Source organism: Brettanomyces nanus, chromosome 3, assembly GCF_011074865.1.
Source record: "Brettanomyces nanus chromosome 3, complete sequence".
Classification (NCBI taxonomy): Eukaryota; Fungi; Ascomycota; class Pichiomycetes; order Pichiales; family Pichiaceae; genus Brettanomyces; species Brettanomyces nanus.
Genome location: NC_052376.1, coordinates 807090 through 820224, shown reverse-complemented (window position 1 = coordinate 820224; position 13135 = coordinate 807090). Strand labels below are relative to the sequence as shown.

At 40.4% G+C, this 13135-nt stretch overlaps 7 protein-coding genes across 7 annotated transcripts; 3 read left to right on the top strand and 4 right to left on the bottom strand.

Moving 5' to 3' along the window:
• Positions 1-87: 87 nt before the first annotated feature.
• On the top strand, positions 88-1032 carry FOA43_003044 (uncharacterized protein; the record flags this gene model as incomplete). Its single annotated transcript, XM_038923322.1, has 1 exon — positions 88-1032. The coding sequence occupies one exon, from the start codon at positions 88-90 to the stop codon at positions 1030-1032; it is 945 nt and encodes a 314-aa protein (XP_038779250.1).
• Positions 1033-1072: 40 nt separating this feature from the next.
• FOA43_003043 (uncharacterized protein) lies at positions 1073-1694 on the bottom strand (the record flags this gene model as incomplete). Its single annotated transcript, XM_038923321.1, has 2 exons — positions 1073-1100; positions 1198-1694. The coding sequence occupies 2 exons, from the start codon at positions 1692-1694 to the stop codon at positions 1073-1075; spliced, it is 525 nt and encodes a 174-aa protein (XP_038779249.1).
• A 66-nt stretch (positions 1695-1760) lies between these two features.
• FOA43_003042 (uncharacterized protein) lies at positions 1761-4694 on the bottom strand (the record flags this gene model as incomplete). The annotated part of the gene is made up of 1 exon (XM_038923320.1): positions 1761-4694. The coding sequence occupies one exon, from the start codon at positions 4692-4694 to the stop codon at positions 1761-1763; it is 2934 nt and encodes a 977-aa protein (XP_038779248.1).
• A 396-nt stretch (positions 4695-5090) lies between these two features.
• TUB1 (alpha-tubulin) lies at positions 5091-6437 on the bottom strand (the record flags this gene model as incomplete). The annotated part of the gene is made up of 1 exon (XM_038923319.1): positions 5091-6437. The coding sequence occupies one exon, from the start codon at positions 6435-6437 to the stop codon at positions 5091-5093; it is 1347 nt and encodes a 448-aa protein (XP_038779247.1).
• Positions 6438-7246: 809 nt separating this feature from the next.
• FOA43_003040 (uncharacterized protein) lies at positions 7247-10231 on the top strand (the record flags this gene model as incomplete). Its single annotated transcript, XM_038923318.1, has 1 exon — positions 7247-10231. One exon carries the CDS (start codon positions 7247-7249, stop codon positions 10229-10231), a length of 2985 nt encoding a protein of 994 aa, XP_038779246.1.
• A 15-nt stretch (positions 10232-10246) lies between these two features.
• FOA43_003039 (uncharacterized protein) lies at positions 10247-11668 on the bottom strand (the record flags this gene model as incomplete). Its single annotated transcript, XM_038923317.1, has 1 exon — positions 10247-11668. One exon carries the CDS (start codon positions 11666-11668, stop codon positions 10247-10249), a length of 1422 nt encoding a protein of 473 aa, XP_038779245.1.
• A 180-nt stretch (positions 11669-11848) lies between these two features.
• Positions 11849-13134, top strand: FOA43_003038 (uncharacterized protein; the record flags this gene model as incomplete). The annotated part of the gene is given in 3 exon segments (XM_038923316.1): positions 11849-12060; positions 12216-12241; positions 12254-13134. The coding sequence occupies 3 exon segments, from the start codon at positions 11849-11851 to the stop codon at positions 13132-13134; spliced, it is 1119 nt and encodes a 372-aa protein (XP_038779244.1).
• Between the last annotated feature and the right edge of the window lies 1 nt (position 13135).

Here is a 13135-nt window from a genome sequence, read left to right as displayed (position 1 = left end):
GTGTAGATCTATTTTTCATGGGTAGTTCATTTTACTTTACTTTTTTTCTTCCTTTCTTCTACTTCATCTTGTCAGTATTTTGTCACTATGGTGGACGAATCTGATTCAAATATCACCGAGAATCCGGATTGTATGCACGTTGTTCGGCCAGTCTCCGGAGACATCAATGTGATCTCGCCTCTATCATTTTTCAGCTGTGAAAAGACGTCGTCCACTTCAAATAGTCCTGTCAAATGTCTACTTATACTTAACCAGGAGATTCATCTTCCTTTCAAGTTTTTTGACAGACTCTGGAAGAGTACTTCGATAAGGATTTGTGCCGATGGTGGTGCTAATAGATTGTACAACTACAGTCGGCAGAATAGTGTTCTCAATGAGTATACTCCCAACTATATAGTAGGTGATCTTGATTCTCTTATAGATCCAGTTAGAGATTACTATCTGAGTCAAGGGACTCGAATTAAGAAGCAAGGATCTCAATTCTACTCGGATCTTGACAAGTCTATCGCTTTGATTGACTTACTAGTGAATTTCCCATCTGTTGATGTTAGTAAATTGGACGATTACAGTGGTTTGGAAAAGACGGAAGTTGATCGAATTAAGGGTCAAGACAGGCCCTTTTTTAAGCAAATCTTTCTACTGGTAGTTGGAGGTATTGGAGGACGATTCGACCAGACCATAGCGACAATATCAAGGACGATCCAATCTCTTTCACAGAGACCGTTCATAGATTTTATACTCTTGAATTCTGAGCATGCAGAGTTTGTTCTTCTACTTCCAAAGGGTAAGAACTTCATTGATTTCCCAACAGAAAAGGGATTCATGGATGAAGATAGGGGTGACAATCCAAGAAATGTTGGTCTTTTACCACTTTCTGGACCTGCCAACGTCACTACTAAAGGTCTTAAATGGGATGTGCAAGATTGGAGAACGGAGATGATTGGTGATTTAAGTCTTTGTAACTACCAAGTGGGTGATAATGGAATTTACCTAGGAACTTCTAGTGAATTGTTTGTTAATATAGAGTTCTAAGTTGCATTATAACATGCTTCAAAGAAGCTGTACTCCATATCTACGGTTTCCCTAAAGATCCCTTCAACCTCTGCTCGGTTTACAATCTGGTCTACTTGTTTTTGGAGAAACATCACGTATTCTTCGAAGAAGTCTCCACTGTGTAATGTTATCCACTCTTTAAACCTCCAATGTAAATCACTTGGAACATTTGGATCTTTCAATGCTTTCTGTGCCCATCTGAGGTAAACCACCTCTGTGGTCCAAAGATAAGTCACCATTTGATCGTAAGAATAGTCCTGTAATCTGGTTGTCAATCTGGTGAGTAATGATAAATACTGCTTGACTTCATCGAGGACAAACGACTTGTCGTTAACGTATCTCTCAAGAGAGCTATCTCTTCCACAAAGGAGGTCGATAGTCCTCTCAAAATAGTCATTCTCATCGTTGGAAATAAATCCAACCTGTTTGCCAAATCGAATCGTTGCAGCTTCATCCGGACAAAGGTATGCCGTTTTGAGCACTATCTTCATATACAAGTTGAAATACTTAACATCTTGAACAAGATAGATCAATAGCGTCTTATCGGCAAGTTTACCTGCACATAGTTCGTTTACAAGGCGGTGGTCCACAGCACTGTCGAAAACTGTCCGATATGACTCAATTAGATCCTCAGAGAGCATTCTATTACGCTTATTAAACTCCTTCCTCTCTTCGTCTGCTTTCGCGACCTATTTATATGTACAGAATTAAATTTCAAATCCCGGCTCCTGTTTCAATCTCTCCAACAAATCAGCCAAGTTCAGTTGTTTGTCCTTCATCAACGGCGCATCGTCTATGTAAGATTCTGCGGTGTCTATGTCAGAGCCTGTTCCGTGGCCGGTATCAAACGGTGATCTTGAGCTAGTGGTAGTAGTAGACTTTCTCTCATCTCTTGTACTGTATAGACTAGAGGTACTAGGATCCGTCATTTTCCCAGTAGAACTCGTCTTATTTCTAGTCAGAGTAGGGGGTTCCGATTTGTTACTATCATAAAACATTGTCTCCATTTGCGAAAGATCATTTCCAAACATGCTGAACATCTCTGTCGAGGACCTATAAGCCTTGTTGTCCGCAAAAATCGCATTGATAGTATCCTCCATACTGTCAAAAAGAATGTCGTTGACATCATTCTTACTACCCTCCAAGAACTCGCCTAAATCGTTGTTAACGATGTCTTCGAGGGACGCATTCGATGTATCATTGCCAGTATCACTTAAACTGTTGGTCTCATTACTGCTGCCAGTAGGTAGTGCAAGGCCTTCGTATGTAGAAGCCGTGGTATTGAACATGAAATTAGGATCAATAAATTTCTTGAACTGGGATTCGTTGGAATCCTTAAAGTAGTTTATGAAGAGCTTCAATGTCATTGAAGACCTCCAGCAACAGAAGAACTTGTCCTTCAAAGAAAACAATTTGAAGTAAAACTGTTTCATGTAATGGAAAAGCATGAAGAGATACTGTTCGTTAGTACCGTCCGCAAGATCAACATTGAACCAATCCAATGCCAGCAAAGTATCGGTGGAAGATCCAAATTTCGACAAGATACTAAGAAAATCAAGACCTTCATCCTGAACGCAATTTAGAAACAACGAACAGATCCAAAGACTTGATTTCAGGGTAGAAAACACCGTAATACGTACCAAAAAAGTCTCCAGTTTCATACTGAATTTCCGAAGCTCAATATGGGACGGAGAGGTACCATTGAGGGTTTCACTTTCAGAGTAATAAGTAACGTAGTCATAAGCATTTTTGAAGAGAGACAATGATATTTCGGTGGCCCTCACAGCATAATCCGTCTTGACGCGGCTGAATCCCTTATCCTCGTTCATGTAGAGAAGATAATAGAAACAATTAAGAAGTGAAAGCATTGTGAGTCGTAGCTCATACACTCGAATCATAGGAATCTTAAAGATCTGATACATGGTGCACATGTCCTGGAAGTCCTCAAAATTCGTATTCCTAACCAGAGCAGTAAGAGATGGAAGCTTAGTGGACATGAAATTTTCCATTCTACGAACAATGTGCGTCAAGTTCGACTTTTTGGTACCATCTCCAACGTTCTGGAATGCCTTGATGCCTTCTCTCATCAACCTGGTGGCCTCATAAGTCAGGGCGGTTGCAGTATTCACAGCTTTTTCCACAACAACGCTCTTCAACTTACCACCGTTGACACCAATAGGTCTTCCCTTCTTGAAGTTATACAAGATTTGAGAATCTTCAGCGGACAACTTCGGTAAATCCACAGCACTCTCGTCGTCTTGGATAATTAATGGGCATCCATACTCGATTGAGTTCACTGTATCCAATAAAAGAAGTTCATAGTAGATACGTCTGGAGATATTATTGCTTCTTTCATCAGGAAGAACGTTCGGGAAGTTGGATGGATCTCTGTTTGAACCCATAACACGGCCCATTTCGATGATCATAGCAAGATTGATAGCATTCTCCTGGTTTTCCTCATTCAATTCCGGAGAATAACTTTGATAAAGCCTCAAAAATAAAAGAACCTGAATGTTTCTCGGTGTAATCTTCTTAAAGATGTTTTCGGACAAAGGTAAAGACATAAGCAAATCCTTGGCCAATCCAATAAATGAAGGACCGATATCAATGTTTGATTTAATCATTGCAATTAGTTCTGCGTTATCGATTAGCTTGGGATTCTCTGTCAAATCACCAACGTTGACAGCCAAATAGGAGAAACGCAGGAGGATAAGAAGAAGAGAGATGATAGAGGTATTATCAATATGCACGAGAACCAATCGACAGCCACCGTTAGGAGTCTCTACCAAAACACGGCTCAATTCATCACGAAACTTGTTCTCGTCAACAAACGGGAGCAAGTAGTAAACTCTGTTGAAGAAGTTGTCAATCAATGCCTTAACAGCAAAAAGGGGTGGAATTTCACCATTGATTTTGTTGAGAATACGTAAAGTATCCTTTGCCGCATTAAAAGAAGGTTTCATTACACTGTATGCTTTATCAGCACCAGGTAACTGTAAAGACTCCATACCACAAGCATTCATCTCACTAAAAGCCGTATCACTTAATAGTGCCAAACTACTATCAGCACAATTTCCAGGAAAGTCTGATGGCTTCAATTGAAGCCGACGCAAATATTCCTTATAGGCAAGTCGATGGTGCTCCATGTACTTTTCATAAAGCTGAGATAGCGTCTTATCTCCAGCGACAAATGTCATATAGCTGGTAGTTCCAGAGTGCAAAAAATGATTTCCCTTGATGACAAGCTGATCAAATTTGTTGGCCAACGAAACCATTGGATCTGCTTCGCCATCGGGTGATGAGCTGTCGCTGCTGCTCTTATCGGTTCCAATCATTAGTGACAAATCACTGTACTCACCGGGGTCAATATTGTTCATCTGAAGGATATGTTCCAACTTGTTGATCTTCATCTTCAAATGAACAATTTCATTTGTCAACTTTGTCTTTGGAGATGCTTCGGAGGGTTGAACAGCATACTTACACAAGCTTTCGTTCTGACTTCTCACACAATTGCTGCACGGTCTACGCCTATCACATTTGAGCTTTCTCCTTCGACAATTCTCACACGATGTAGGAACTCTATTCCTAGTTTTCTTAACACGAACCGCGCTTCCAGAAGCATAACTATTGGGTTCCGTCATGGTAAAAGAAGGATGTATAGAGGAATCAATTCAAATAGCTTCGTGTCCTTATTTGATGTATATGTCCCTGATGAGTGGCAAAAAACAGTTAATTAAGGAAAAAAAGCAATGGGAATGAAAGAAAAAGAAACCAGGTAGAAAAAGAAAAAGGGAAAAGAGAAACAAAAAAGAAACAAAAACTGAGAAAGACTTCAGATTTACTTAGACCAGTCTTGAAAAGGGGTATATATTGATTGATTCACGAGCAATATTATATGGTTAAAGATGCTCAGATCAAAATAAAAAGAAAGACAAATGAAAATGTCGCATCAATCTTCTTCAGAGAACAAATAAAAAATAGATAAGAAGATTGACCTGATGAAGCAGAAAAGTTGACATAAAAGAATAGCGCAATCCTCAGTACTCCTCGTCCTCCTCTGGGAAGGTATCTGCACCCAATTCAACGTAGTCTCTTTCCAAAGCGGCCAAATCTTCTCTGGCCTCAGCGAATTCACCCTCTTCCATACCTTCACTAACATACCAGTGAACAAAGGCTCTCTTCTTGTACATGAGGTCGAACTTTCTGTCGATTTTCTGCCATGCATCTGCAATAGCCGTGGTATTGGACAACATACAAACAGCTCTGTTAACATCTGCCAAGTCCGAGTTAGGTGGTTGTGTTGGCTTTTGGTAGCAAATACCGATCTTGAAACCAGTAGGACACCAGTCCACTAACTGCACAGTCTTCTTAGCCTTGATGGTTGAAACGGCATTTTGAACGTCTCTATTAACGACATCTCCTCTGTAAAGCAAGCACGTAGCCATATATTTACCCAATCTTGGGTCACACTTGACCATTTGGTTACCTGGCTCAAAGCAGGCAGCGGTGATTTCAGAGACAGAGTTGGATTCATGATTTGCACGTGATTTGGAAAGCACGGGAGCGTACGAAACCAACGGGAAATGGATTCTTGGATATGGAACCAAGTTAGTTTGGAACTCATTCAAATCCACGTTTAAAGATCCGTCGAATCTGAGAGACGCAGTGACAGAAGAAATCACCTGGGCAATCAAACTGTTCAAATTTTCGAAACTTGGTCTGGCAATGCCCAAGTTCTTTCTGCACATATCATAAATGGCCTCGTTATCAACCATAAACGTACAGTCAGCATTCTCCAATGTTGTATGTGTAGTCAAAACGGTGTTATAAGGTTCGACAACAGAAGTAGTAAGCTGAGGAGCAGGATAAACGGCAAATTCCAACTTGGACTTCTTTCCATAATCGTTAGAAAACTGTTCCAACAGTAAAGAACCTAAACCAGAACCTGTTCCTCCTCCAAGAGAATGTGTAAACAAAAAACCTTGAAGACCATCACATTGATCTGCCATTTTTCTGACTCTGTCACAGACATCATCAAGAATCTGTCTTCCCACCGTATAGTGGCCTCTGGCATAGTTGTTGGCAGCATCTTCTTTACCTGTAATAAGCTGCTCAGGATGGAACAAATTCTTGTACTTGCCAGTTCTGACTTCATCAACAACGTTTGGCTCCAAATCAACATATAAAGCTCTTGGAACGTACTTTCCAGCACCCGTCTCAGAAAAGAACGTCGAGAATCCTTCTTCACCTCCCTTTGGCTTAGTTAAACCCTCTTGTAAATATCCATCCGGTGTAATTCCATGTTCCAGGCAGTACAATTCCCAGCATGAGTTACCAATCTGGCAACCAGCTTGTCCGACATTAACTGAAATAACTTCTCTCATATTTGCAGCTGTTGCTCGTTGTTTAAACAAGAAGAAGTAACTATACAAAGAAGAACGCGTCTGTTTGATTCTAAAATTCTTTCTCAGGCAACATTTTCGCTAACAAAATGTTAAATTCTTTATTTGTTTACGTTTTGGGAATTTTATTCGCCATTCGGTATTATTTACTGTTTTCCCAAATCGGATACATCCGTACACCATAATTACTCTCAATTCTTCTGGCGTGCAGTACATGGGTTTGACTCTACTCTACGTCTAATCTAATATACTCACGTCATCCTATAATTTATGTTGTTTCGTTTAGCTATTTCTGGAATCTACCTTGTGTTTCTGTATTTCATGTTTCTGTAGTTAAGATTCTGTAGTAAAGTTTCTCTAGTAAAGTTTCGGTAGTAAAGTTTCGGTAGTAAAGGTTCGGCAGTTCATGTTTCGGTGGTCCGTGGTCTTGTTCCTGCAGCGCTTATTCCGCGGTTACCCCACATTAACCGTTATTTTTCGGAGTTCATTTCTAGGGCCTCGAGAATCAACCCTTGCTCTCTAATATGGATATGCATCCTTTCTTTTTTATCTGCTCTCGGTATTCTCTTCTTACTTGCTTAACTGTCTCTTTATTCCACATCCCGTTTAGAATATTGTTACCCCTCAAAAATTAATGCCAACTTCTCCTATTTGTTTTACCGCCGGACTGTCTATATAAGCATTTTCCGAAGACCATGTCAAGTTCTTTTTTGATACTTAGACTCATCCTTACTTGTGTATTGATTGTTATTCCCCATTTAGCTTCAACATCTGCAACTCCTCAATACCCAATGAAACCTTCGAACTTACTTCTGGCTTCTCTTCCTCTTAACTTTGACTATCATGATCCTCAGACTGATACATTCTACTATCAGGATGAAAGGTTTCTATCCACTCTCAAATTCAACTCCTATAACCATTATACCAATCAACCGTATGTTTCCAATGGCTATATTGGTTCTAGAATCCCTAATTTAGGCTTTGGATTTGCATACGATCAAAATGAAAACTCTTCCAGCTCATCTCTCGGCAATGGGTGGCCACTATTTAATGACCGGTATGCTGGTGCCTTCGTTTCCGGCTTCTATAATGCTCAGCCCAATACTACCGGTACTAACTTTCCCGAGTTGTTGGCCGATGGTGGATACGAAAGCGTCATAAGTGCAATACCACAGTGGACTCAGATCTGTATTAAGCAGGTGGTAAATGGCACTGAGTCTGTATTGGATCCTCAACAAATTATTCCATCCGGGTCCATATCAAACTACATTCAGTCTCTCAATATGTCCAATGGTATCGTCACCACCTCTTACGATTGGCTTGGTCTGTTGCATCTCGATGTAACTGTTTGGGCTCATAGAGAAATCTCTTCTCTTGGTTTACTTAAGGTTGACATATCTCCACTGAAAACTCTGGATTCTCTTGTGGTTTCGGACGTTCTCGACTTTAACTCGTCTCAACGTTGTTGGTTACAAGATTTGGGTAATGATGGTGGCAGTATCTTTATGACAGTTACTCCTGAGAATGTCCCTTACAAGGCTGCAACTCTATATTCTATCATGCGCTCTTCCTTACAGCCACTGAGCTCGCATATTAATCGCACGGATTCCGCAGTAAGCTCTGAACTTTCTCTACCTACAGACAGGAATGTCTCTCTCTTCAAGTATGTTGGTATTGTCTCTGACGATCTTTTTGATACCAATAGTTCCTCTAAAGTGTTTGAAATCGCCAAAACTACTGCTCTTAAAGCTTCTAATTCTTCCTGGAGCAATCTTCAGAAATCTCACAACAGATCATGGAGCGATCTCTGGGATGAAACTCGAATATCAGTAGAAGATGACAGTTATCTAACATTAACCGCAGAAGCCAGTATTTATCATTTGCTTGCCAATACAAGGTCTTCAAGTGCTAATCTTACCAGTGCTTTGGGCGTGACGGGTCTTAGTTCCGATTCGTATGCTGGTATGGTCTTCTGGGATTCAGATTTATGGATGATGCCTGGAATACAAACATTCTCTCCTGAAAATGCCGCTGCCGTATCTCAATTCAGGAAGTACATACATCCTCAGGCTGTTATAAATGCTCAAGATCATGGCTACAATGGCTCTGTTTACTCCTGGACATCTGGTAGGTTCGGAAATTGCACCGGAACTGGCCCTTGTATGAACTACGAGTATCATATTAATGTGGCCATATGCTATTCAATTTGGAAGCTTTACGTCAGTGGTTCGATTGGCGACTATCAACTCAGAGCTGACGGTTGGCCCATTTTGAAGGATTCTGCAGACTTCTTTTCGCAGTACGTCAAGTATAACAATACCTTAGGAAAGTATACCACACATAACTTGACAGATCCAGATGAATATGCGAATTTCAAAAATAATGCTGCTTATACTGCTGTTGGTATAGCGCAGGTCATGAAATGGGCCATGCTAGTCGGTAACTATCTTGGAGAAAAGGTCGATTCCAGGTGGCAGGATATTAGAGATAACATGTATTTGGCTGTTTCAAAAGATAATGTCACTTTGGAGTATGATACCATGAATTCTTCCGTGTCTATTAAGCAGGCAGATGTCGTTCTAATCAGTTATATCGATGATCAAGATGGCTTTTTGCCGTATATATATGGGTATGACAAGGCCCGCGCATATAGAGATTTGGTATACTACTCTGATAGGCATGCTTCTGAAGGTCCCGCCATGACTTACCCAGTTTACCTGGCTGTCAGTCAGAAGTTAAATCATTATGGTTGTGGATATCATACCTATCTTCAGCAGTCTGTTCGTCCGTTTATACGATTTCCATTTGCTCAGATGAGTGAACAGAACAACGATGATTATGATTCTAACGGAGGTACGCATCCTGCTTTTCCGTTTCTTACTGGTCATGGTGGCGTTGTCCAATCATATTACTATGGTCTTCTTGGATTGAGATATACCTACAGTTTAGGTGGTAACAATGAGATCAACCGTCTCTTGCATATTGATCCTATTAGTCTACCTCGATTCACCGGTAACTTTACCATCGAGGGCTTTCGATACATGAACGAAAGCATTGATATCCAAGTGGATAGCAGTAAGTGCGAGTATGGTAATTCTGATATCAGTGGTTGTTCTGCCACTTTTATCAGTCACGGCTATGGCAATGATTCGGTATTCATTTATGTGGACTCAAGAAATAGTAAGGGGGGACTCTATGAACTTTCACTTGGCTCTTCACTTTCTGTACCGCTTTTCGTTCCTTCAATGAATTTGCCAGGGTCATTTACTGAATGTGTGGCGGACACTGCCGGAGTTACCGAAGGTGTTGAAGGAGATGTTCTAGATGCCATTGTAGATGGTGATAATGCTACGAGTTGGCAGGTGAGAGATAAGAACAAGCCTTCTCGAATCATGATAGACTTGAAGAACCCTCGTACTTTCACCAGAGGTACTATTGTTTGGGGACCAAGGCCTGCCAAGCGGTTTACAGTGTCAATTCTTCCCGAGTATAATGATTTGTCAAGAAAGGATATGGTTAGAATTAAAAAGACTTTTGAACCGGGCCCAGAGAATTACTATAATGTCACGACATTAGTTCATGAGCAGGGTGTTGATATTACAAGCCCTTACAATGTCTCCGATGTTGAGGTTAGGGTTCAGGATATGAATTATACGACATTTGATATGAAAATGAACTACACGGCAAGATATGTTGTTCTAGATGTTCATGGTGTAGTTGACGAAGATAACAATGAAGTGGGAGCTAAAATAGCGGAGTTTGGTTTATTTAAGTAAAGAAGGCAGTATTGTCTATAGAAGTTTTAATGAAATTTGAGCTATCATGCAAAGATGATCACTTGGATATTGATGTTGTCTAGGTAGCCCTTTATCCATATCCTTTGGGTGTGGCATCTTCAATAGCTTTTCAAGGACAAGGTCGTTGTCCGTTTCGAATTGTTCAAGTTGATCTATATCCTTGCAATTATCGTTACCATTCCACTCTTTAACAAGGAAAATGTAGTCTAGTAGTCCTCTCCAAGTATGAGCCCAATTAGAGAAGAACGGCTCATTTCTATCATTATCAATACCTGCATTTACAGGGTCCACCAGTTTGTATCCAACAGAATACATGGAAATAGCCCTAACAGGAAGCGAATTGTGAAGCTTTTGCATCTCCTCAACCAGCTCTAATTGGTCTGCCGTTGGAATGAATGTATCTGGAACAGGATCTTTGGGCTGGTTTTCTCCATACTTTTCTACGTTACCACCTTTCTCTTCCTCATGTGCAACACCTCCTCCTCTAAGACTGGAAAACTGAAAAGAAGTGCTACAAGAAATTACCGTCTTGCATCTGCTGTTATACTGAACTGGCTTTGAAGTAATTGACAAGTAAGGAGAGTCGTAGGGTTGAGAGTTGAAATCGCCAGCAAAGAACTTCCATATCTTATTGACTTTGGGATGAAGAATTCTAATTCTATTCTGAAACTCTCTGCATTTTGCCAGTGCAATGTATGTTTGTCTAGTTCTTTCATATGTTCCAAATGGATGCCAGAAAAGATGTGTTGTGCCAAAGAGAATGACCTTATCAGGATCGCTCTTCAAAGACAAGCCAACAATTAATCCAACATTCTGTGTGATGGTTCTTGGACTGATAGCACCTGTCCTTTCAGAATCATAATCTATACGACAAATGTCAATAAAAGTGAAAAGTGAGTCCCTATAAAATATAGCCACGCCGTGACTCTTCGTTCCTGATCGGTTGAATCGACTGTGGTAGCCTAAATCAGACAATTTCGGTTTCCAAAAGTTGTCGTAATTTGTGTAGTCCATCTCTTGCATACACATAATGTCACAGTTATAGTTTTTCACCTCCTGGAAAAGTGGCTTGGATCTATTTGTCCATTTCAAAATAGGTCCGTTGTCTGGAAACATACTGCGTCGAATCAGCGTCTGTGCGAGTAGATTGTAAGTCATGAACCTCAATCTTAGACCTTTTTCTATCGAAAGAAACTTCTCATGTGACACCTCTAACATTTCTCGTTTTATATAGAGTGGTTTTCCACTCGGATCATCAACATCTCTTCCCTCGGCAATCAATTTCTCTCTTAGCTTCTTCTTCTCTTGTCTCTGCCTTCGGATCTCGCCAATTTCCTCCGGAGAGGGACGATTATGGCCTCCCTTATTTTTTTTGCTGATCTTTTCAGGATGCTTATTACTTGTATTTTCCGTCATTTTTATTTTATAATATCCAGTAATACTACTAGCAAGATGCTGTCATGTCGGAGAAAAGAAGAGTGAAATTTTTTTGAAGAGCGGAGTTTTCCTCGATCTACAAAACGGTGAGAGGTTTCAAATTGATCGACTTCATTTTCTCTTTCTTTATGTTTTTTGACGTCACTTCTATTAATCATAATGGAAACTGAGAACAAGAATGACAATGCGCATTTGGAAAATGCTGAAGTACCTGATTCTCCATTGGAGTCTGTACTCAAAGCCAGGAGTGAAGTGAAAGCTCTAATTAAGGCGGTTAACAGACGCAAGAGAGAAAGCAAAAGCATTGAGAGTGAAAATGTGTATCTACAGAGTTATGCTGGCTCGTTGGTGGGATCAGGAGTTTTAGAGAAGTGAGTATAAACTCCATCTTTTTGGTGGCTGGCTGGCTGGCTAGCTTTTCATCTGATTCTCGCGATGCCTAATCAGGTAACTTAAATATTTATTGGGGATTTCTTGGCGCCAATTAAATCACTACTTTAATACTTACTATTACTTAGTTCTCTAGGAAAAGAATGGAAAATAGCTTAAATAGTATATATACAGTTCCTGGCTCACTTAGATTCTCGCAAGGGAGTCACAATGACAAAAAAAGATACCCTTCCCTGTCGTTTGAGCAACTTCAAGCTCTTAAATTTAGAAAGATTGGCGCTAGCACCACTACCCATCGCCCAGTACTTTATCAGCGTGATTTGAATAGAACTAATAATAGCAGGGATATCGGTAGTGTCAAAGGTCTGTTGAATATTTCATCAGGAAACTCGGTAGATGGGGAGCATAAGCGAGGAGCTTTATTGAATCTCATCTCCGTTTCAAGAAACACAGATTCCATTGAATCAATTAGTGTCGAAAAGAGAAAAATGGCTTTTGCTAAAGCGGCTGCTCCACGACTACAGAAGCATAAGATTATTAAAGAAGAGCTCTTTGTGCCGAATAGTAGTAGACACACTACTCAAGTAGAACTTGTTCCATTTGATTTCCCATTGACAGCGGAATCAAAGAGTTTAATCATCGACGGATGTTCTCGTCGTACCAGCATCAATGCTTCACCGTTTTTTGATGCTACCGAATTTGATCCTCGTTGCGCCACGGATGAAATGGTGTTGATGAGTATTCTTGAAGATGAGATGGAAAGAATTGATGCACCGCTCGAAAATCGTCCTAAGGCAACATTTTGGAAGGCCCTCTGCAATACGTTTTACCGATTGCTTCATTTCGGACAATTCACCAAAGAGGATTACATTGCCAGGTATACATGGGAGAAGTTCTTTGACCCGGAATTGTATTATGCAGATAAAGCTAATAATGAGAATGATGATGAGGGAGAGATCAATTATGGTATGGTTCCTGGAGGTGACTTGGATGTAAAGAACATTCTTGAAAATAGAGGAAAGATGGCGTATGCATTCGTTCCTGGACTGACCTAGT